The sequence below is a fragment of the Telopea speciosissima genome, chromosome 7 (genome assembly GCF_018873765.1).
Source record: "Telopea speciosissima isolate NSW1024214 ecotype Mountain lineage chromosome 7, Tspe_v1, whole genome shotgun sequence".
Classification (NCBI taxonomy): Eukaryota; Viridiplantae; Streptophyta; class Magnoliopsida; order Proteales; family Proteaceae; genus Telopea; species Telopea speciosissima.
This window is the reverse complement of record NC_057922.1, coordinates 36,398,674-36,423,989: the sequence shown is the minus strand read 5'-3', so window position 1 is coordinate 36,423,989 and position 25,316 is coordinate 36,398,674. Positions and strand designations below refer to the sequence as shown.

Sequence of the window (25,316 nt, the reverse complement as noted above, 5' to 3'; positions counted from 1 at the left end):
AGAAGCCTTAAGAAAGATGAAAGTAGACAAGACTGCAGGCCCAGATGAGACTCCTATAGAAGTGTGGAAACCCCTTGGAGGTTGTGGGGTTTATTGGTTAAACAATCTGTTTAATAGGATTATGAACACAAGGAAGATGCCAGATGAATGGAGGAGAAGCATTGTAGTTTCGATCTACAAAAATAAAGGTGATATCCAAAGCAGCAATAACTATAGAAGCATTAAGCTTACGAGTCACACTATGAAATTTTGGGAAAAGGTTATTGAAGCCCGTCTGAGAAGAGAGACTCATATCTCAGTGAACCAATTTGGCTTTATGGTAGGTAGATCCACTACATAAGCTATATACTTATTGAGAAGGCTCATGGAAAGATATAGAGAGAGTACGAAGGATCTCCATATGGTCTTTATTGACTTGGAAAAAGCCTATGACCAAGTCCCTAGAGATTTAAACAGGCATTTTCTAAAGAGGTGAGGAGTATCAAGTAAATATGTGGATGTAATTAAAAATATGTATGAGGGCGTGGTGACTAGTGTGAGATCTGTGGGAGGTCAGGGCAAAGAATTCCCAATTACGATTGGGTTACACCAGGGATCAGCCTTAAGCCCTTATCTATTTGCGCTTATCATGGATGATCTAACCAAGAACATCCAAGACGAGGTCCCGTGCTGTATGCTCTTCGCCGATGATATCGTTTTGGTGGATGAAACAAGAGAAGAGATTAACTCTAAGTTGGAGCTTTGACGTAGATCGAAGCATGAAGAAGAACAAAGAAAAAAAAAGTTATTGTTCACGTGAATAGTACCTCGTGACTGTTCACATGAACAGTGATTTGGGGCTGATATGGACTGCTGGCTTATAGGAGTTGATTTAGGTGGTATTTTTATTATTAGACACTTGTTTAGTTTCCTATTTGAGTTGTAATCCTAATTGAGAATCCTAGTTCTGTTAGGAATCCTAGTTAGAGTCTAGTTTTTATTTATAGGTTTAATTAATTAGTCTTTTACTTATATTAGGATTGGGTTGCTTTATCATAAATACATGTATGTAGCTGAGCAGAAAAGGGACAGAGATTGAAGAAAAGGAGCTATTGATGAAGCTGTGAGATGCGGCAACAGTGAGATACCGCGGGTGAGAGAATGATGGGCTGATATAGCTGATCCTATCCCCTCCCCCTTCTATAACCCTTTCTTCTTCTTTCCTGTACTTTGATGTTCTTCTTTCATATGTAAACAGAAACTAGCAATAAAAAAATTCAGTTTCAGTTATTTAGCTTTTTCTTTTATTTTATTGATCCTGCTGTAATCAATCTCCGGCTGGTTTCCCTGGTTCGAGGTCAATTTTTGCATTAAGCTTTAGAGGTCAACCTTGGAAACAAGAGGCTTTCTGATTTGTAGAATGAAGACGGAATATATGATGTGTAATTTTAGTCACACTATGATGGATACCGATGCGGTGCCAATTGAGGAAAGAGAGATACCGCCAAGTGATTATTTTAGATATCTGGGGTCAATCATAAGTAAAGAAGGTGAGATAGAGGATGATGTTTCATATAGAATTAAAGTGGGATGGATGAAGTGGAGAGGTGCATCCAGAGTGCTGTGTGACCGATGTATTCCTTTAAAGCTTAAAGGAAAGTTCTATAGGACCGCTGTACGACCGGCTATGATGTATGGGGCAGAATCTTGGGTAGTTAAGAAGTGTCATATTGATAAGCTATGTGTAGCAGAGATGAGGATGTTAAGATGGATGTATGGAAAAACAAGGAAGGATAAAGTACGGAATGACCGTATTAGAGCGGACTTGGGAGTCGCCCCGATCAATGACAAGCGCCGAGAGAGTCGTTTAAGGTGGTATGGTCATATTCAACGGAGGCCTAGGGACACCCCAGTAAGGAGTGATATTACTCCGATTGAAGGAGCTAAAAGACCTAGGGGCATGCCTAAATTGACATGGGAGAAGTGGTGAGGAAGGACATGCATAGTCTAGGTCTTGTACCAAGTATGACCTCGGATAGAGCCTATTGGAGGGCAAGCATCCATATAACAGACCCCATTTAGCTGAGTTTCTCTTGTCGTGCTAGGTTGTGCCTCTTTTCTCTTACTGTCTTTCATCTTTCTTTTTTCTATTTGTATTCATCTTTCATTTGGCATTTTCTATTTTACATTTCTCTTCTCTGTCCCCATCTCTCTTTTCCCTTTGGGCTAGAACTCAGTTTTCCTTAATTTGTTTTGTTTGGATCCATGTAGCCGACCCCATTAAGTTGAGATAAGGCTGAGTTTGTTGTTGTTGGTCACGGGTTCGAGTCTCTGGAAACAACCTCTTCGCGAAGCGGGGGTAAGGCTGCGTACATTATAAACTTCCCCAGACCCCGCAGTGGTGGGAGCCTCGTGCACTGGGTACACCCTTTTTTTTTTCATTGAAATTTCGGTCATTTCGTTTCGATATTTCGCTCAGTTTGGCTGTTTGCCACCGAAATGGTCAAGCACAACTAATGGGAAAAAATACACTGTTTTGGCCAAAATTTCGATATTTCACTCGTCTCGGTCTTACCGAAATGGAGAAATGAAACTGAGTTTTCGAATTTTGGTTTAACCGCCAAATGATGATGAAATCAAAACTAGTAGACTCACTTTTTTCCGGTAGAAACAAGGACTCAAGTTGATTTTTCCAAAACAAAATTGATTAGAATGCTTTACAGGAGCTCCTGGTAAGTATTTTGCAGTCATTGATTGTGTAACAGTTTATAAAATATGTATCAAGTGTATCGATAAGTATCAACCATATCGGGTAACATCGACCTGGGATACAGTCGATACTTTTTTAATGTATCTTATCTTTGTCGTATTGTATTGGTACCTAAAGATATGATACATATCAGTTAGTATCAGCGGATATGTTATGACACTTAAAACCTTGGTTATACCTTGAACTTTGAATCTTGCACAAAACTTCCACAAATGCAGCAAATTGTTGCTTTTGATGCATTCCACTACTGCCCAACAACTTGTGCCACACTTGTATTGGAGTGATTAGACAAAAAATTACAAAAAACTAGTTTCCGCAATCCTTCGTGTTGAAACCCGTGAAACAAATGAAACCGGCTAAATTTCAACCAAATCCGTGTACTTTTTATATATCGCATTGGGTTAGCCAAAATTTTCAATGAATTTCGACGAAACCTTGAACCTTGGCTTTGACAACTATGGTTGCTTTTTCGTTTATACTCCTACAAGGGAATGAGATGCTTTCCGATGGTTTGTTTGAATTGCACTCAAGATTCAGCGGGGAATTTTTGTTGCTTCTATGGTGTTCAACTCAATGAAGCCTTATCCTATTAACTTGGTTCAGATACGGGAATCTGGTTCAACCATTTCATTCTAACTGGGCATATGCCTTCATTCAATAACAAGCTCGTATGATTTTTCACAATATTTCCATGCATAACTCTCTCTCTTTTTGTGTTTTTTAGAGCTTCAACTAGCACAATTTTGCTACTCATACCTGATGCAATTATTGGTCTTAATAGGACATGACCAGACCATCTCATTCAATGGCCTCATGTTGCTACCTAGTGGTTAAACTCATCCATCTCAAACTACTCTTTATTCTGTATATATGTTTGCTCGACTTCCCAATCTCTTGCTCCATAAAACATGGCCGGTCCAATAGCTGTCCTATTAAACTTCTTTGTAAGATTATAATGGTATAAACCAATCATATAGCACTCCCAAATCTTCTGGAGGCTCTAATTTTCTGAGGCGGAGCTGAGGTTTCCCATGTCCGACCATCCTGGGGTGGTGCCGCCACCACCTAGGGTCTCCCCCTCCCCCCGGAAACTTGCCCTGGTTTGCCCTTTTTACCCAGCCACACCCTTCCCTTCGTGAAGGTTTCCCCTTCCATTTTGTCCCCCTCTCCCCCCCCCCACAATTATCATTGGTTCCAAAGCTGCCCACTATGAAGTTGACCTTCGGGTTCACGAAGCAAAAAAAAGGGACAATTGTCTGGTTCGTCACTTCATGGGTACTCGGCCCCCCTTCCCCTTAGTCAAAGCTTCCCTAACCAAGCAATGGAAAATTTGTGGTCGATTCGAATCATACCGGATAATGGTTTCTTCATCTTTAAGTTTAGACAATGGCGACAAACGCTGAGTGCTCGAAGGCGGTCCTTGAAATGTTGGTAGAAAGCTGATTTTTCTCAGGCAATGGAAATCGGTATCTCTAGTTGAATCGCCTAGACCCCAGCTCTAAGGGTGTCAAAACCTGACCCGAACCATTAAGATCGACCGAAACCGACCGAAAAAATCCGGACCAAACTGAACCGATCCTTATTGGATTGGTTTTGGGCTGGGTTATTGCAAGACCGGCTACAAACCGGACCGCACCGGACCGACCAATAATAAACCGAAAACCGAACTGAATGAAACCGATAAAAAAACATAGAGTATAAGGTTATGAATAGGTGGATTGATTACCCATTGATTTCAATATTAGTGAGCATTTTTTTGATTGTAAGGGGAATTGTTACAAATCAATGAGCATGAGGTTGCAAAAAAAGGAAATTGATTTGTAACCATGCTTCTTCCAATGATCTCCTTGTTTACCATACAAAATTAGTTGGTTATCCAAAATGATTTGATAGTAGGGTTCTTTTTGTGATTTCAATATTAATTATCTTCTCAGTGATTATTCATTGATTTCAATTTTAATTACCTTCTCCTTACAATTAATGATAAATAACTATATGATTTGTAACAATGATTTCGCTACAAACTCTATTTATACATTGATTTGAATATTAATTATCTTCTATTCTTCCTCATATAATTTATTCTTCTTTGTTTGAATTACAACATGAACTTATGAACATATCAAATCATTTTCCTTATTTTTGGTTGTATACTTTTTTTTTTACTTGGGAAGGTGAATTGAAATGTTTTTATTGAATCTTTCTGCACTACAAATTATGAATTTAAGATTTCATTTTGGCTCAAACCTGAAAGCAAATCGATCTAAACCGGTATTAACCCGATATTGAAAACCCGAAATAAACCGAGACCGCACCGGACCAAAACAGACCGAAAATCGAAGTTTCCTAACGGTATGGTTTTGGTCTCACCATTCCGAGACCGAAACCCGATTCAGCCCGACCGAAACCGAGCCGAACCGACCGTTTGACACCCCTGCCCAGCTCCCTTCCCCTTTAGGTCTCAGTCCCTGGTCTCCCTTTGCATTTCTGGTTTAAAGAGGGTCCGAGTGTGGTGGGCTCGGTCCTTGGCCAACCGCTCTACTTCGACGGAAAGACAAAAACGCAAGATCGGCTTGCTTTTGCCCGAATCGATGTGGATGTTTCGGCTGATTCTCTGCTGCCGACGTCCATCTTGATCGTCAACGATGAAGGCTTCTCCTTCTCCCAACCTGTCCACTTCGATTGGATGGCTCCCTAATGCAACTCTTGCAAGGTCTTCGGCCACTACACGGACAAATGCCCAGCCCATCCCCTCGCTATTCCCTCACACCACTCCTCCTCTGTTCCGTCTTCAGCTTCTGACCCCAACCTTGCCTCTAACCCCTCTACCGCTACCATTTCCCCTCATCCTGAATCTTCTGCAACTGTCTTGGACCAATCGCCTCCTCCCACTGTTGTAGGACCTTCCTTTTTTGGCCTACAAACCAACATATCCTCTCTTTACCCCTCCTTCCTCTAACCTGGTTTCGAACCTCCATTTCCCTTCATGTGGTAGCCGTAGAAGCTGAGTTCGAAAGAATATCCGCCCTCGTACCTCTACCTCCACCTCTCCTCGCGGCCATGAGCATCCATCTTCGCCGGCCCTTACCTCTCCTGGGACTGGTCCAAACCATTTCTCGCCGCTTCAATCCATTGGCAAAGGACCGCCTGCTCCCTTGGCCAAGGCTCTACCTGCTCTAGACCTTGAGAACCCCCATGGTCCCACCCTTCTACTCTCCCGACATGTCGCCATCACCAGGGCTTTGCACCGATTGTGTCTCGCCTTTCCTCCTTACCCCCCCCTCTTACCCCTTCCAGCTGCTTCTGGAAATTCTCGATACACTAACCCCACTCACTTGCCTCTTGCCATTGATACCCCTCGGGTGGGACCCTCCTCCCCTATGTCTTTGGTTTCTTCTAACCTTAATGAGTCAGCTCCTTTGACCGGCCCATTAAACCCCTCCTTTAACACTTTCGGCCCATTGTCCTCTTCCTCTGACCCTTCTAACTTGGCCTACCCTTCTATGACCCACCCCACTGATGTAGGGTTAACCCCTACTGTGCCCCAGCCCTTGGCCCTTCCCGATCACCTTCATCCGACTATTGTCCCCCATCCTCCCCTTTGTGTTTACCATCGGCGCGGTTCTAGCTCCCCTCCTTATCTAAAGAAACTGCCCTACATAGCCTATTCCCTGTTCAGCACCGAGAAGATTATGCCTCTAAGCATGGATATCAGAGGCCATGCTCTCTATCATGGCACTTTGGATCCTTTTACTTATGGATTACCGCACTTTGTCGAGGCTGGGTTCGATTTCTTTGTTGTGGCCCAGGTTTTTCCTTTTTAGTGTGATGTAATTGTTTGGGGCTGTCCCCCTTGTATTTTGCAGGCCCTTGCCTTCTCTTTTGTTGGCAGGGCCTTGTATTTGGTTTGCGTTTGTATGCTCTCTCACCCCCCCCTTTTTTTTTTTTTGTCTCCTTTGGTAATGAATTTTTTTTTTCATCCAAAGAAAACCATCTCCTCTTCAAAAAGTCTATTAAGAACAATCTCCGTAGTTTGTGGTGCTATTTGTATTCTCTTATTTTGGTCAATTTATATCATTTGCTGCTATGTTTTTGCTAAGATATCATCTTAAATTTGGTTCTCCAATAATATTTTTAAGGCCTAGGCAATTGACACCAAAAAAATAATTCTTAGTTTCTATAGAAATCGTAGTCTCAGTGGGAATCCTATTCCTAGTCTACCACGGAGTTCTATTTAAGTAGAGTTCAGTTTCATTTTCTTTCCAATTTTGACTACGTTTACTTGTCCTAGTTCAGGCTGGATTAGGTCTCTATAAATCCAGTCCTGTTATGATTTGGTTTTCTTTATCTTGTTAGAGTCCTTAGTTGAGTTAGGACCTCCAAGTACAGCTGGTCAATTGGGGGAATTGGGGGGGGGGGGGGAGTTGAGGCAGTTTTACAGTTATTTTAAGTATTTTATTGGTCAATTTTTGCTAGTTTGATTATTTATTGGTTTAGGCTATTTCTAGTCATGTTAGAAGTCATATTTTGAGAGCCTATGTATATTATTGTAGCCAGCTATTCAGGCACACGAATTTAAGAAATAAGGCCTTTGTTGCTTGCTGGTTCTGTGGATTTCAGACCCTACTCTTGTGGGATTCAAGAGTAAGTTTTTGCTCGTGGATTCTGAGTGTCACTTCTGTTGATTCAGAAATGGGTCTTTGGTGGATTCCAACCCTGCAATCAGGTTGATTCCTGATTGGTTCTCTCTCTCTCTCTCTCTCTCTCTCAAAACAGGTGAGTTCTGAACTTTCTAGATCTGCAATTACCTGTTTCTTGTCTTCTTTTGTTCTGTTCTGCCATACTTGATGACTATTTGTTGGTTAGAATTCTGCTTTACTCAATTCAGTTTACTGTTTTAAGGATTCAGACTAATGTTAATCGCTATGTCAATTTATTATTTGATTACTGATTTGAACCCTTTAATTTCCTTCTATCGATTCTGTTAATTTTTCTGAGTACTCAGTTTCCTATTTCAAGAAGGAAACCAGTGTAATAAACTTATAATATCAAAACTCAAAGTATCAGCAAAGAAAGAGAAGAGTAAACGAAGAGTGGAGAGAAGAAGAGAAAACGGGAGAGTCTAACCAAGACTGAATTTAGTGCAATTACAATGAGGGGCATAGCTTATGTAAACTAATTACAACTCTACCCATAAATAACTATGTACTACCAAATATACCCTTAGAATAGTGGTAACACTTAATAACACTAAACGCAACGCTTAACACTCCCCCTCAAGCTGGAGCATAAAGATCCCATGCCCAGCTTGGGCAACCACTAATGAAAGCAGGCTTGAACAATGCCTTAGTTAATATATCACCGAGTTGATTGCTGGAAGTAACAAATGGAGTGGAAATCTGTTTCTGCATAACAGTATTCCGCACAATGTAACAATTGTCTTTTGTAGGCTTTGTCCGTTCATGGAACACTGGATTACTAGCAATATAAATAGCAGCCTGATTGTCACAATTCATTTCCATGGGTTTAGTGACATGGGTTAAGTGACCGAAAACCCAATTCTTGAATAAGAGATTTCAAACACATCAGCTCCGCTGTGGTATGTGCCATAGCTCTATACTCGGCCTCTGTACTCGACCAAGCCACAATAGTCTGCTTATTACTCCAATTCAGAAGATTACCACCAACAAATGTGCAATATCTAGTAGTTGACTTGTGATCGTCAACAGTTCCTGGGAGCACCTTTAAGATATCACAAAATGCTATAGCATTCCAGTGAGCCTATTTAGGATTCTCTATAAATTGACTAATAACTCCAACAACAAAGGAAATATCGGGACGAGTATCAATAAGATAAATAAATTTTCCTACCAATCTTCTGTACTGATATTAATGTACAAAATCTTTGTCATTACCCTACCCAAGCTTTAGATTAGGATCAATCGGGTTATCAACAGGCTTACAACCCACTATGATCAAGAACTTGGTTCTGACAATGGTTTCGACCAGCCATAAATCGAGATTTCCCAGGTTTTGACCATATTGGTCAAAACCTGGTACTTTCTGCAGGCCAACTTGAAACCTTGGTTTCGAGTCCCAGAAGTTTTTTTTTTTTTTTTTTTTTTTTTTTGCCATGATTCTTGTTGTGCTCCCCATTTTTGACATTTTGAACCCAATCCATGCATTAGTTTCACATAGAGAACACTCAAAATAATGCTTGTGGTTTTGACCCAAGTTTGATAGTGTATATTCTTCTTGGACATGGTATCGAATAAGTTTTGATCGGAACATAACTCTTTCAATATAAATCAGATTAAGCAATCTTGGATTTGTTTGAAAGCTTTGTTGGAAAGCTTTACAGCAAATCTAAGGTTACTTAAATCTGATTTATATTGAAGGAGTTATGTTCAGGTCAAACCTTATTTGGTGTGCGCAAATTCTGTCAAAATCGCTCTGAATGAAAAAAAAATTTAGATATCAAAACTCTTTTGATTTTTAGCAATGTTTTATCATATTAAGATTTATGGAATTTTTATATTTGAGAAAAACCCCAGCAGTAGAAAGTTGAAAATTTCATTTATCACCGAAAATCCAGTTTTTGTTATTGAACTGGGGATTGACTTTTTATCCTTGTAGAATTTGATTTCTTAAACTATTTCATTGGATTCAAATAGGGGGGTATTTTCTTATTTATTAATAATATCTTACTTAAATCACATTTGGCATAAATAAGTTTCTGTCCTTGATTTTTAGCAATGTTTTTACATATTAAGATTTGTGGAATTTTTATATTTGAGAAAACCCCAGCAGTAGAAAGTTGAAAATTTCATTTATCACCGAAAATCCATATTATCAGCAAATAACATGTGGCTCTTGGTTCCCTCATATGATTTTTGTTTCCATTGCTCTCTTTCTTGTTCTTTGGAGATATTCTTTTGATCCTGCCTGGGATTAGAACTATTCTGGTCTAGTCTTACATTAATATGCCACCCCTCGATATGGAGAAAATGATTGAGTTATCTTCTCCAGCTCCGGCCAAACCTGCTGTCCTGACCTCCTAACCTCCCTCTCACATGCCGTCCTCTTCTTCCATGCCTTCCTCCCCTCCTGCTATTCCCTTATCCCCTCAGCCTGCTTCTTGGAGTTCTCTGGTTGCTTCGGTGGCTGGTTCTTTGCTTGAGGGCCTCCCTTTGCATTTCGTTACTCCTACATCTGATGGCTCCTCCAAAGTTGCCCTCTGCTCGCCTGATCTTCTTGCCACAGAAGCAAAGCTGTGGGAGAACTGCCTAGTTGGTCACTTCCTTGGTTCCAGACCTCCTTTCCACACTGTGAAGTTGTCCCTCTCTAAGCAATGGAGGCCGCATGGCTCCATGGATTCCTTTCTTCTGGATAACGGTTTCTTTATCTTCAAATTCTCTGCTAAATCTGATAAGACCCGTGCTCTTGAGGGTGGACCCTGGCTTGTTGGTAAGAAACCTCTCTTCTTGCGCCAATGGCACAGTCATCTCCTTCTCCGGCGAGTCGATCCTACCTCCATCCCCCTCTGGGTTACTCTCCCGAGGCTCCCCCTGCACTATTGGTGCACTGATGGCATCAGTTTGGTTGGCTCAGTCTTGGGCACCCCTCTCTTCTCTGATGTGAGAACTAGACAAAAAGACAGACTAGCTTACGCTCGTATTTGCGTCGAGGTCTCGGCCGCTGAACCCCTTCCTTCCTTTATCACGGCCAAGGAGGGTGAAGATTTCTCTTTTGAACAAGAGCTCCACTATGAATGGAAGCCTCCTCATTGTGAAGTTTGCAAGACCTTTGGCCACGGCTCTCACCTCTGCAATCCAACTCCTGTTGCTGTCGAAGGCGAGAAGAATGCCCCTGCTACTGTCGTAGGAGCGACAAATGCCCTGCTGTTGCTGTCGAAGGACTGATGTCTGGATCTCTTCCCTCTGCCATTGTTGGAAGGCCTCCGACGTCTGAACCTCTTCACTCTGCCGTCGGAGTGGTGCAAAGTTCTCAACTGGCTGTTAGCATCTTACGATCGCCTTCTCGGGGAAGAACAAGGAGCAGACTCCGTCATCGGAATTCTCGCCGGAAAGGGAAAGGCCAGTTGCTTCAACCGAGCCAGCAGGCTTTCTCCTCTGACCTAAACAGATTCAGTGTCCTTGCTGCTGACGACGATGGTGCAAATGATTCTGGCCCTTTCTTGTGCCCCGAAAAAATCCATTTCGATGTTATGTCCAGAAGCAGATCGAGGATGTCGCAGGAATCTGCCCTTGAACCTTCCTTTCTTGGCTCTCTTGGCTCTCCAGGCTCTGCAGCTGCTCCATTGTCGTCAGGTATGGCGAATCGCTCTGCTCCTGCGACTGGCTCTTTGCCTGCGCCTTCGACTCAAGGTACCGTTGAGGCTCCTTTGCCTCTGTCAACAAAGAATACTTTATGCCCTCCCTTTGTGGGCCCCTCACCTTTTGGCTCCTTTGACCCTCTTGTGGTCCCCCCTGGTCATAATCTATCTTTGGGCTTGAACCACTCTGACTCTCGGCTTCGCCCCTTTAACTTAAGTGAACCTCCCCCTTCTCCCTTGGGTTCGCGGGTCTCTTTACAACCCGCAAATCTCAACCCACCTGATGCTCCGTCTTCTACGCCCGACATTTCCACCCTTTCTCCTTGTCCTCTTGTGCCGTTAAACACTCCTGCTTCCCCCCTCCACCGCTCCTACCGGCGTCGCCTTCGAAGTGAAACCCATTCGAGATCAGTTCTGTCCAGGCTCTATGAGCCATTGTTGCCTCTTCCCTCCCTTTCCAAATGATCCAAGATTTCATTTGGAACACTAGGGGCTTGAACTCCCCTTCTAAGCAAGCTACTGTTCGCTCTAAGTTGCGCCAGTCTCAGGCCAACTTCTGCTGTCTCCTAGAAACTCATATCAAAGAACCCAACCATGCCAAAATTCTGCATTCTCTAGCTCCTGGCTGGTCTTTCCTCTCTAACTACACTCATCACCCAAATGGTAGAATCTGGATTCTTTGGGACCCTTCAAAAATCTCATTATCTCTCCTGTCTTCTTCCTCCCAATTTGTTCATCTTTCTTTCTCTGACTGCCTGGGTCACTTTTCCTTCTTCTTCACTATGGTTTATGCTCACAATAGTCATGCTTCGAGACTTCCCCTGTGGTCCGATCTTGTTTGCCTTGCTAGGCAGATTGGCCACCTTCCCTGGGGCTTGGGTGGTGATTTTAATGTGATTAGATTCAGTCATGAAAAGATGGGAGGTGATCACTTGGATTTGGAAGCAATCAACTCCTTCAATGAGTGTATTGAAGATATTGGGGTAAATGATCTAAGATGGACTGGGTTCCCTCTAACTTGGTGCAACAAAAGAACAGGTTCAAATAGAATCTCTTGTAAACTTGACAGGGTTTTGGTCAATGAGGAATGGCTTTCAGCCTTCCCTTCTTCTCATGCCAATTTTGACAGTCCAGACATTTCAGACCACTCCCCCATCTCTCTAGCCATTCAGCCCTTTCCTTCCTTTGGCCCAAAACCTTTTAAATACTTTGACATGTGGGCTTCTCACCCTTCTTTTTTATCCACAGTTCTTCAAGCTTGGGAAAAACCTGTTAATGCTTTCTCCTCCCCTCTCATTACTTTTTCCAAAAAGCTAAAAAATGTCAAGGCAGCCCTCAAGGACTGGAATTCCACCACTTTTGGCAACATATCTCAGCAGGTTTTGGATTGCAAGGACAGACTTGGCTCTATTCAGATTCGGCTGCAATCGGATCATTGTAATGGTGCTTTAGCAAATGAAGAAAAAGCTACTTCTCTTGAGCTGTCTTCCTTATTAGCTCGAGAAGAGAGCTTTTGGAAGCAGAAATCTAGAATCAAGTGGCTTGATCTGGGGGACTCTAATTCTGCTTATTTTCACAGATCTCTGAAGGCCAAAGTTAATGCAAACTCCATTGTTCATCTTACAGCCCAGGATGGTTCTATTGTCTCCACTGTTAAAGATATCAAAGACTTGGCTGTTCAGCACTTCAAGGGTCTCTTCACCACCTCTTAGTTGGCTTCTCCTCCCATCCCGAATGGCCTGCTCAACAAATTCATCCCCTCGGCTCTCCTTGACTCTTTGAGCTCCATTCCTAATGAGGATGAGATTGTGGCTGCTATACACTCTCTCAAGGTGCCGGGTGCTCCTAGCCCGGATGGATTCAGTATGGGGTTCTTTTTAGCAGCCTGGGACATCATCAAGCTAGATCTTATTGTTGTTATTGTTAGCTTCTTCTACAACCCCTATCAGGTCAAAGGTATCAATCACACTTTTCTATGCCTCATCCCCAAAAAGGATGGTGCATCTGCTATGAATGATTTCAGGCCCATTGCTCTCTGCAACCTTCTGTACAAATTTATTGCCAAGATCCTTGCTCGGCGGCTCAAAAGCATGGTAGATATTCTTGTCAGTGACAATCAATCTGCTTTCATCCCTGGAAGACACATCTCAGACAACACCCTTATTTGCCATGACATTGTCAGAGGCTTTGAGAGGAAAAACCATTCCCCTGCTATTCTCTTGAAGATTGACATCCACAAAGCCTTTGATTCTTTAAGGTGGGACTTCATAAGTCAGGTGATGACCAAGATGGGGTTTCCTTGTATCTTTGTCAACTGGATTCAGGCTTGCATCTCTTCCCCAAAGTTTTCTATGCTTGTTAATGGCAGCCCGGCAGGTTACTTCGATGCCTCTGTGGGAATTAGGCAAGGCTGCCCTCTGTCTCGCTATCTGTTCACTTTGGCTTTGGAAGCTCTCTCCAGGGATATCCAGATTTGCACTAATCAACTGCTGATTGCGCCGATGCCTAAGTGTAAAGCTCTCAATCTATCTCACTTGGCCTTCGCGGATGACCTAATGATCTTCTCAAAGGCTTCCATTGCTTCTCTGGAGACTATTATGATATGCTTGCAGCGCTTCCATGTGATTTCGGGCCTTCGCATTAACCCTTCAAAGTCTCTCATATTCTTTGCAGGGGTTTTTGAGACGGATAAAGCTTCTTTACTTGGCAGATTTGGATTCCAAGAAGGTCACTTGCTTGTTAAGTATTTGGGGCTTCCTTTGATCCCTGCTAGGCTTTCAGCTCATCACTGCACCCCTATGCTTGATCTCATTCGTAAAAGGCTTCAGTTATGGAAAGGCAAGCTTCTCTCTTATGCAGGCAGGTTGGTTCTTATCAGATCAGTCCTGGAGTCTTCTTATATCTACTGGTCTAGAATCTACGGGTTGCCTCAAGCTACTATAAAGTCCTTGGAATCTCTTTTGGCTTCTTTTCTTTGGAAGGGTAATGATACTTCCAGATTCCTTCACCTTCTTCCCTGGGCTGCAATGTGTCTGCCGAAGAATGAAGGAGGCTTGGGCATCAGAAGAATTAAAGAAGTGAACTTGGCTGGTATTTGCAAGTTAATCTAGAAGATTGCTTCACAGCAAAAGAGCATCTGGGTGGACTGGATATACTCGGGGTACCTTCGACATGATTCCATTTGGACAGCATCCCTGTCGGCTGACTCTTATTGGATTTGGCACAAAATCTTAGATTCTCGTCACTTGGTTAGCCATGTCATCAAATCTCAGATTGGGGATGGTCTCTCTTCCTATCTTTGGCTGGATCACTAGCTACCTCTGATTACTCCTCAGACCATTTATGCTTCTGGCCTCCACAGACTCTCTTTGGTGGCTGACATTCTAGATCAGTCCGGCTGGCCCCCCCTCCTACTTCCTCTCCAGACCTAGCCACCATCTGGAATGACCTCTCCTCCATCATTAGAAGGCCTTTAGGCAGCCAGGACTGTGTAAACTAGTTGGCAAACAATCCTTCTCTCTTCTCCTCCAAATCTGCCTGGGACATCATTCGGCACAAGGGTCCTCTAGCCACTTGGAGAAAACTGCTTTGGTTCAAGCACCACATCCCTAGACACTGCTTTACAGTTTGGAGGATCTTCAACAATTGTCTCCCAACTCAAGCCTTTCTCCGACATCGCCACATCCCGGTCTCCCCCTCTTGTTGCCTCTGCTAGAACAATACGGAAGACACGGATCACCTCTTCTTTGAGTGCCCCACTGCAGCAGTGATCTGGAAAGGCATCTTACTTAAATGTTGGCCAACCCCTAGAAGAATTCTGCCTTTCTCCAGGGAATGGATTTGGATCGACATGACCTTTGTTGGCCGCTCTTTATGTGATACTGTTGGGAAGTTTGCTTTTTGTGCTACTTTGAACCACATTTGGATGGAGCGCAATATTAGGAAATGGACCTCCAATTCTAGATCTTACCAGCATATTTGGGATTCCATTTCCTTTGATATTACGACGAAGTTATCGTCAGCCCCTCCTTTTTGTCCTGACACCCCCAGGAACAGGCTTATTGTTGTCTCCTGGGGCCTCTCCTCTGTCTCCCTTGTTTCCCCTGGCCCGCCAAGCTGAGGCTAAGGGCCTTTCTTATTTTTTGTTTTGCTGCTCCCCTTTAAGGGCACTGTAATTCTTTTTTCCTGCTTGGTAATGAATTTCTTATTCACCCCAAAAAAAGTTTTTGTCCTTGTTTCTAGCCAGGTGTCCTCAAATTTCGTTGGGGATAAGTAAATTTATATAGGTTTTCAGGTCAAAACTTATGAAATTACCGAAATATGGTCGAAACAGTGTCTAAACCATGTGAAACTGAGCGATTCCAGGTCGAATTTAAAGTCTACCCATATCTCGTCTCTGTAGGCTGCGAAATCGAGTTCTTCTTCCATGACATCCTAACATGCTAGTCTCAGACAGAAGTTCAAGCACATACTTCCGTTGAGACAAACTGACACCCTTCTTGCAACGAACAACTTCAATTCCCAATAAATATTTGAGCATCCCTAATTCCTTCATTTGAAAGGCCGGTGTAGATATGCCTTAACACTTCAATGCCAAAAGAGTCATTACTAGAAATGATAATATCATCAACTTACTCAACAAGAATGATGACCTTGTCCCCATGACGACAAACAAATATAGAGTGATCAGAGAAGCACTAAGTGAACTGACACCAATAACTTTACACTAAATCAAACCAGGTACAAAGAGACTTTTCAGCCTATAAATAGCATTGTGATTACATTTTTTGGATGCATTCTCCCCTTGAGCAACATACCCAAGAGGTTGCTCCATACACACCTTCTCCTCAAGATCATTATAAAGAAAAACATTTTTTTATATCTAGCTCAAACAAGGCCAATCAAGATTAACAACCAAGGAGATAAGAAAACGAACAAAATTAAGGTGAGCCACTGGGGGAGAGAGAGTCAAAATAGTCGACGCCACTAGAGAGTCTCAAAATAGTTGATGCCACATGTCTAAGTATATCCTTTGGTAACCAAACGAGCTTTCAGCCGCTCAACTAAACCATCTGGTGGGTATTTAACTGTGTACACCCAACGACACCTCCCAAGCTCCTTTCCTGGGGGTAAGCCATTAATAGATCATTTCTAACAATCCAACAAAGCATCCATTTCTACATCCATAACATTTTTCCGACCAGGATGGGACAATGCTTCCTGGTACTTAGTAGGCACAGACACTAGATAAAGACAAAACAAAGTTGTGAAGTAAAGGTGGAAGATTTGAGACACAATATCAAATTTAGAAACAGGATAAGTAGAGGGCAGTAATGAAGGATTAGTTAGGGCTGTTGAAATCAACTTGGGCGGCGCTTGTAAACCTGCAATTGCTTAGGTGGAGAACTAGTGAGAGAGTCAGTAAGAGAAATAAGTGGAGGAACAGATAAAGGGATAAGAAGATCTATATCAATCTGATGACTCTCAGTGGAGAAATATGGTGTAGTTTCAACAAAGGTAACAGAGGATAAAATGAAGAATTATGATGCTAGAAAAGAAGCTAGGAAGATTGTGGGGATGGCTAGGGCGAAGAAATATGAGGATTTCAATATCAACTTAAACACAAAAGAAGGGGAAAAGGCTATTTATAAGATAGCTAAGATGAGAGAAAGGAAGAGTAGAGATTTCGACCAGGTGCGGTGTATCAAGGATGATGAAGGGAGAGTGTTAGTAAGGGATGAGGACATTGTAAAGAGATGGGACGAATATATTTATGACCTACTAAATGGAGATAGGTCGAGTAGAATTGACCTAGACGAGTACTCTATTCGTTATGATACCACACATCATATATATGTAAGAAAGATTAGTGTGGCAGACGTTAAAGAAGCCCTAAGAAAGATGAAAGTAGGTAAGACAACAGGCCCAGATGAGATCCCAATAGAAGTGTGGAAAACCTTAGGAGGTTGCGCGGTTTATTGGCTAACCAAACTGTTTAACAGGGTTATGACCACAAGGAAGATGCCAGATGAATGGGGAGAAGTATTGTAGTCCTGGTCTATAAAAATAAAGATGATATCCAAAGCTGCAATAACTACAGAAGCATAAAACTACTGAGTCACACAACGAAATTTTGGGAGAAGGTTATTGAAGCCCGGTTGAGAAGAGAGACTCTCATCTCGATGAACCATTTTGGCTTTATGCTAGGTAGATCTACGACTGAAGCTATCTACTTATTGAGGAGGCTTATGGAAAGATATAGAGATGGTAAGAAGGATCTCCATATGGTCTTCATCGACCAAGAAAAAGCCTATGACTGAGTCCCTAGAGATCTAATCCAACATGTTCTAGTGAAGAGGGGGGTGTCAAGTAAATATGTGGATGTCATTAAAGATATGTATGACGGCGTGGTGACTAGAGTGAGATCTGTGGGAGGTCAGGGCAAGGGAATTACGATTGGATTACATCAGGGCTCAGCCTTAAGCCCTTACCTTTTTGCACTTATCATGGATGATATAACTAAGAGCATTCAAGACGTGGTTCCATGGTGTATGCTCTTTGCTGATGATATCATTTTGGTGGATGAGACAAAAGAAGGGATTAACACTAAGAGCTCTGGAGGTCAACTTTGGAAACAAGAGGATTTAAGATTAGTCGAACGAAAACGGAGTATATGATGTGTAATTTTAGTCACACCTTGAGAGATACTAATATGGTACGAATTGAGGAAAGAGAGATACCGTAAAGTGACTATTTTATATATCTGGGATCAATAAAAAGTAAAGAAGGTAACATAGAGAATGATGTTACACAGAGAATTAAAGTGGGTTGGATGAAGTAGAGAGGTGCGTCGGGAGTGCTGTGTGACCGACGTATTCCTTCAAAACTTAAAGGAAAGTTCTATAGGACTGTTGTTCGCCCGACTATGATGTATGGGTAGAATGTTGGGCAGTTAAGAAGTGTCATATTGATAAGTTTTGTGTAGCTGAGATGATGATGTTACGTTGGATGTATGGAAAAACAAGTAAGGATAAAGTACGTAATGAACATATAAGAGCGGACTTGGGAGTTGCCCCGATCAATGGCAAGCTCCGAGAGAGTCGTTTAAGGTGGTATGGTCATATTCAACGGAAACCAAGGGACGCCCCAGTAAGGAGGAGTGATATGATTCCGATTGAAGGGGCTAAAAGAGCTAAGGGCAGATCTAAAATGACCATAGGAGAAGTGGTGAGGAAGAACATGCATAATCTAGGTTTGGTCCCAAATATGGCCTCGGACAGAGCCTATTAGAGGGCAAGGATCCATGTCGCTGACCCCATTTAGCTGAGATTATCCTGACGTATTGAGTTGTTCCTTTTTCTTCCTACTATCTTTCATCTTCCTTTTTATTCCTCATTTTTCATTTGTCCTTTTTAGTATATCTTTGTTTTCTCTATTTTGTTTTGTTTGGATCCATGTAGCCGACCCCATTAAGTTGGGATAAGGCTCAGTTGTTTGTTGTTGTTGTTTTCAACAAAGGTAACATCAGCACCGACAAGATGCTGACGCGTAATAGGATCATAGCACTAATAACCCTTCTAAGTGCGAGCATATCCAAGAAATGCACACTTGGTAGCATGTGGGGATATTTTATCGAGACTAGGGCAAAGGTTGTGAACAAAACATATACAACCAAACACTCGTGGGAGTAAACCAAATAGAGAAGAGTTGGGAAAAACAATTAAGGTTCTAAAACTCGGTTTCAACAAGCCAAAAACTGAGATATGATCGAAACCAGGGATTTTCCCAGCCAACTCAAGGTGGTGGTTCGAGGCCCATAAATGGTTTTTTATCTGATTTTTTGTATACAATCTTTTATTTATATTATTTAAGTATATGTTTCCATTTATTTAAGATATTACTCATAAATAAGCAAATACCTCCTATTTGAATCCAATAAAAGTAGTTAAAAAAATGAAATTCCAAAAAGATAAAAAGTCAACTTCCCAGTTCAAGAACAAAAACTGGATTTTCGGCAGTAAGTGCAATTTTCAACTTTTAAATGCTAGGGTTTTCTCAAATTTATAAATTCCATATATCTTTATATGGTAAAACATTGCTAAAAACAAAAAGTGCGGTAATATATTCATTTATTTTGATATGTAAAAAATCCAAGATTGCTTGAATAGTAAGTGATGTAGAGTGCATCTGTCATCCACAACTTAAAATTTGGTAAAACCTGTTTTTTTTTTAAAAAAAAGGTAAAACCACAGGCTTGCATAGCAAGTAATGTAGAGTGCATTTCCATTGAAGATGTTGCTATTATTTGTAGGCTTGAGTTTTTTGTGTAAAGCTTTGAATCACAATTGACTTGATCTTCGTGCTTTCCAGCAAGGACTCGTGGTTCAGTTGCCGGTCCTGAAGTCAGCACAGAGGAAGATGATGTTGTGGGATTGGCAGCGATTACGTAACCAGCTTTCCAGTGTTTATGTTCGCATGATGAGTGTACAGTGATGGAATTTTACTACGAAGGGAAGATCTTGGCTTTCCTTAAGAATAGCAAAATTGTGTAAATCATTTCACTTCCGCAAGGACCCCATACCAAACACCACTGTTCCCTCCCTCCCCCCCCCCCCCCCCCTAACAAAAAAAAAAAGAACCCCCAAAATGAGAAGATAGCATAGTGTTGGGAAAATTTGTATAATTAACTGTACAAAACTGCGGCCGGGGTCCAATGTTGTGGCTGGTAGCAACCAATAGTTTCAATGTAGTAGTTGCTTGCAGCCTATGATTTAAAATAGTTGAACAGGAATTCCACGAGTAGAAAATGAAGGCTTCCAGCCTACCCCCACCCAAACTTTTTTTTACTCCACGTAACCAAGGTTTAAGAATCTCAAAAATGGGCAGAGATTTTGGGTTTTTTTTTTTTGGGGGGGGGGGGGGGGGAGGGGACAGAAAAAGAACAACTTTCAACATCCTTTGTTTATTGAGAGGAATTATAAGAAATGGGAGAAAGAATGCAATCCGGTTGCATTATATACCCTGCTCCTGCTCCTTGATACAGGGGTGCACAGAATGACTGTTGCATCCCTTGTCATTTTCGGGGTTCCATGAGGTACAACAGTCATTTTGTGCAACCGTGTCACAGAGCAGGGGCAGACATGGCAACATGTCTGGTGCGACCTCTTTCCCGTAAAAAAAATATTCATATTTCTTTTGAACGCAGAAGTGCAATACAGATGAACCACTAGGCTACAAGTCAGCCATGCATAAAACTTGCCCATCAAGAGTCCACTATTTGGATGAGAAGGATTTGCCACGTTATATTCCAATGTAGGTAGAAAACACTCAAAGCCCACATTGGTAGCAAGAAGATCCATTCCTTTGTATCTGGTAATTATTCTTTTGAACAATCAAAATAACACATTTATAACATCATCAAATTGGACCCTACTTTCGGATGATCTCTACAATAATCCAACAACTCGATCATGACTGTATTCTCTGTATCTTTCTACCAGACTCGTCAGTTTTTGAAGGCTATAATGAACTTTCCAATCTTAAACAAAATATAATAAAAAATCCCATGGATAGAAAGCCCCTAATCAAAACCGTTGCCACCTAATCTTCTTCTTATATCTAAAGGAATATCTTTTTAAGAAAGATTTCTGCCTAACCTAAACAGTAAACACAACGTACATTCACTGAAACCCCCTTCTATCATATATCAAGTTTCTGGGCTGGAAGCTCCCCAACTGGGTTCAGCCAGACTATTTGAATCTTTCCGAGGCTTGCCTGATCCATCTTTACACAGCCTCCTGAAATTAACTATAGAAGCTGACTCGAGTCTTGAGGACAGATTATAAAAGGGAACTCATCAATTAGATCTGAAGCTGAATCTATGACCGGTCACAGAGACATTTGCTGGTCCAAACTCCAAAGGGGGGAAAATAATTCTCATATATATCTCATGGTTGCCGAACATCATAAACAGTCAAACCAAATATTCCCATAGACGTCTGTCAAGATATGCCAATTTACGAGATCAATGTCCATGGAGAATCTGTACCAACCCCATCTGCTACCCACTTGCAAAAAACATGCACATTAACACGCACACGCAACACTGAAAACAAAAATTTGAGTTCCAAAAAGACCTTCCAACGATACAAAAGTCAAGAAAGAAGTCAGAGAACTAATTATCTAACACCAAACAAACCCAACCACCAACAACCCCCCTCCCCCCCAACCACCAAAAAAAAAAGAGAAGCACAGGGAGAGAAACGAACATCTAAATCAATGCTAAAAGTTTTAATTGGGGGGGGGGGGGGGGGGGGGGTTGTAGAGGATGGGGTGGTAAAAAAGCCCCAACGATGATTATATGATCATCTAAAAGTTTTGAGTGATAACTTTGGTATCATCCACGGATTGAGTCCAGAATAAGCAATAATTGAACATTATAAGTAACAAAAAAAAAACTTTTGGTAGGAAAGTATCCATCGTTATTTTCTACAACTTGACCTTATTCTCTCAGCAATTAGAACAGGCCAAGCTGTGTATAGAGTGAAATCCATCTAATAATAAATAAAAGGTACAATATTTTTGCTGCAAATGCCATCATGTGTACATTTATGCTGAGAATCAGCTTACTCTCTTTCACATAGATGTTATAACAAGTGCTTGATCTCTTTATTACCCACCAATTTGAGCCCCCTCCCCTAATTTCTTACTTTCTGTACCAGCCAGCTAATAAAACAAATGGCTCCCAGCTCCTGACATCTTATGTACCCTTCAATGATTCTGTTCCAATGTTAACATTCAGTACCAATGCAGTCGTATTAAGCTGCAGAAGACAAAATACAAAACAAGAAAAAGTAAGTAATGCTCTTACCTCAAACTCTCCTAGTCCCAGATGCACAATCCTCCCTAGAATGATGAATCAACTAAGAAAGCCTCATGGCAGAGTTCTCATCCACTGTCCAAACAAAGGTTGGCCTGTCGAATCTAGGCCCTGCAACTGATCGATAAGCATAAAGCCTTTCGACAGGACAGTCATCTGGGCTTGAATCCGGTGGTCCGCTCTCATCAATAACCTCTACATTGAGCCTTTGCATCTTTTGACCCAACAGCTTACAAGCTCCAAAACTAACAGAGCATGAAGACATCCAAAGGGATCGCATTGTCTCCAGCTTTGATGCATTGGCCAAGAGAGCCTTGTCACCAAAGGGGCAGTCCCGAATCTCCAGCTTCCGGAGGCTCTTACACCCGGACAGCACATGATGGAGTCCCAAGTCACTATCCCCAGCAAAGGCCACTGACAGCATCCGAAGCTTCTTAGCATGAGTGCCAATGTACTCAAATACTCGATCTGTGAGGAGACCAGAGAGTGAAAGGCGCCGGAGATTCTTGCAGTGCTCCACAATAGCACCAAAGCCCACATCAAGGGGCTGTAGAGTAAGGTAATCGGGGGTATGAGGCTCAAGAATGCATAGACGGAAACGAGTCATGTTGGGACGGTTTCTAGCAATGGTAAATAGGGCAGCATTGGACATTTGGCGGCAGAAGTAGAGCACCGAATGAAGCTTGGGACAACCCTCAGAAACGGAGACAAGGCCCTGTTCCGTTAGTGAGACATTCTGCTCTGCACCATACGGGTCTGAAGGAAATACTCTCAGTTCCCGCAGATCCTTGCAAGATGCTGCAAGAGCATCAAGGCCACTGTCTTCAATGTAATCCAGTACCTGTAGTTTTGTCCTAATTTACGTCAACAACCAAAAAAGGTACACAAACCTCACATGTTGAATGTGAAATAAAAAAAAAGAATGACAATTAGCTTACACAGAATCACTCAGGACATACCCACAACTGCTGCAGATTCTGACACTGGCTAACAAGCTTGATGAGATCCACGCTTTGGATGGTAGCATAGCTCAAGTTCAATGATGTGAGTCCAGGACAAACAGGGTAGATAGCTGGAAGATAAGCAGGGACCACTTCCCATAGCCCAGAGAGGTTTTTAAGCTCCTTGCAGCCTGCAAAGGCACTCACGAGCTTTGAGTAGAGTTCAGGGCGGACCTCACCTGAGTAGATCCCTGTACCAAGATCAACCAGCTGAGGTGCCCGGCAGAGGAGGTTGGCAAGCTTGTCAAGGGGCACAGCTTGGTTTAGCCGAAGGGTCCTCAAGTTGGTGCACCTTCCTACTAGACGCTCCAGTGCAGAGAAGCTGACCTCCCCCTCCAGGCGTGTAAAGTTAAGGGAAACCAGTGACGTACATGACTCAGGGAAATGGCTGAGCCAATTTCCACTCGGATCATCCACTTCAGTCTCCTGCAAGTCTAACTCTCTCAGATTCCTGCATTCACAAAACGGATAACAGAGAACAGATTTAAGACCATTATATGGAAGAATTAACAACTTAACAGCAGCAAAAATAAAAAGAAACGCAGTGGAACAATTTTTTGGCCAAATCCAACTTATGAAATTTGAATGATAAAGAAATGTAAAATCAACACCATTCAAAAAATTATAATTTACAGAGCTAGATTTTATGGGTAAGTGATGTCAAGTAATGGAATTTTTAACTTCACGTGTCTAGGCCTTTCATTTGACCATTCGAATAGGGGATAGTTATAGAACCCAATCTACCTATTTAAGAAAGGGAAGGGCATCGGAAGAAGATCAAAAAGAGCAGATGGAGTACTAAAAGGAATAACAAACAAAGAAAAGAAAAGAGGAATTGAACTATTTTGCTACCAAATCCAACCTACCACAAAACGTGAACAATAGTAACTAGGAAATGAGATGGAAGTCAATGGAACTGCAACACCGTATTGTGAATTTTGAGTACAACCATTGTAGTGAAACTTATGGTTTATAAAATGAAACTTATTATTCTCCAGTCTAAGATTTTGGCATTCGCTATAGAAGTACCAAATACGGTTGCACCACAGGAAAACCTAAATAGTGAAAAACTTACTACATAATCAGAGTAATAAAGAAGAGAAAGGAATCCAGGAATCGGAAAGAACCCACATTGGCGAAAGCAACCATTCAAAATCCGGGAAAAAAAAAACCCCTCCACATAAAAGCCATAACAAAAGTATAAAGCAACCGAATGATCCTCGCTAGATTACCCACATGGGTCATGCAGACGCTCGACTACTCTCCAGATCTCTGAGAAATAAAGAGGGAAAACCGAAAACGCTATCTGTAACTTCAGAACAATAGATTCCCATTCTACATGCCAAAAAGAAGAATCAGAATTCGCAAAAGCAAATAAAGTTCAAATCTTTCACGAATTAAAACCGTAAGCACTAAGCAAGCTAAAATCACAATCACAACTGGGATCCACTTCAACCTATGTTAACAAAAAAAAAAAAAAAAAAGTGCACAAAATCACCACCAGTATCACACAATAAGAACAAGAACTATCAAGATGGAAAATTCAAATCTTTCACGCATTGACCGTTAATAAGAACAAGAACTAACAAACAGCTAAGGCTTCAATTTAGCCTATTCTGAAAGAAGAAAAAAAATGTCCTTAGAGAAATTCCCCAAAGATACAAGATACTGCGAGAATAAAAAGAAAGGAAAAAAACCTGCAATTGGCAGCAATGGCGGCGAGTCCGTGAGTAGTGAAACCTTCACAGGACGAGAGGACCAAAACCTTAAAGTTCTTAAACGAATGAGAAATCATTTCCAAAGTATCATCCGTTACCACCATACGCTTCAGCCTCAGCTCTTCTAACCAAGGATAGGCTTGAGCCATGGCTGCCACCCAAGGGTACAAATTAGCTCCCCATTTGTGTGGCACAAGATTGTAATCAGCAAAATGAGGTTTTCCTTTCAATGACACAGATCGGAGCTCAGGAAACCGTCTTATTGTAATCCTCGGAGTCACAGCATAACAGTTTCCGATGAAGATCCGACGCCTGCACCACCGTTCAATATCATACCAGGACTTGCAGACAAGAGAAATGGCATTTCGGTCCTTATAGGAATGAATAAAAGAGAAAACATGCTCTAGAACCTCTTCAGGAAATGAATACGCCATTGATACTTGGTTTACCAGACCTTCGACTGCTTCTAAAACTCACTATCAGATAATTAGCTCTGAGAACAGCTTTTTGATTTCACTGGCCAAGAGAGAAGTAGATCTGAGAAACCAGAGCAAATGTCTCACAGCAGACTTGAAGATTCCCTAAAAGTACGATTACAGATCATCAGCTCAGCTCAAAACTTGGATTCCTGGTT

General features: G+C 41.9%; 2 protein-coding genes across 4 annotated transcripts in view; one reads left to right on the top strand and one right to left on the bottom strand.

Annotated features, from left to right (window-relative positions):
- Nucleotides 1-19,664, top strand: part of LOC122669842 (protein HASTY 1) — an 85,960-nt gene extending 66,296 nt beyond the window's left edge. The window contains exon 22 of the mRNA XM_043866712.1: nt 19,455-19,664. Within this exon, the coding sequence (XP_043722647.1) occupies nt 19,455-19,534 (80 nt within the window). The 3' untranslated portion in view covers nt 19,535-19,664. The remainder of the gene's footprint in view (nt 1-19,454) is intronic.
- A 1,958-nt stretch (nt 19,665-21,622) lies between these two features.
- LOC122669843 (protein TRANSPORT INHIBITOR RESPONSE 1-like) lies at nt 21,623-25,183 on the bottom strand. Of its 3 annotated transcripts, none has more exons than XR_006334086.1 (4): nt 24,662-25,183; nt 22,923-23,415; nt 21,955-22,804; nt 21,623-21,863 (listed from the first exon to the last, which is right to left on the bottom strand). XR_006334086.1 is itself a non-coding variant. In XM_043866713.1 (3 exons), the coding sequence occupies exons 1-3, from the start codon at nt 25,114-25,116 to the stop codon at nt 22,007-22,009; spliced, it is 1,746 nt and encodes a 581-aa protein (XP_043722648.1). In that variant the 5' UTR covers nt 25,117-25,183; the 3' UTR covers nt 21,623-22,006. The 3 variants fall into 3 exon arrangements, 1 of the variants encoding a protein (XP_043722648.1); XR_006334087.1 differs by having other exon boundaries at nt 21,623-21,852; XM_043866713.1 differs by having other exon boundaries at nt 21,623-22,804.
- Nucleotides 25,184-25,316: the final 133 nt, after the last annotated feature.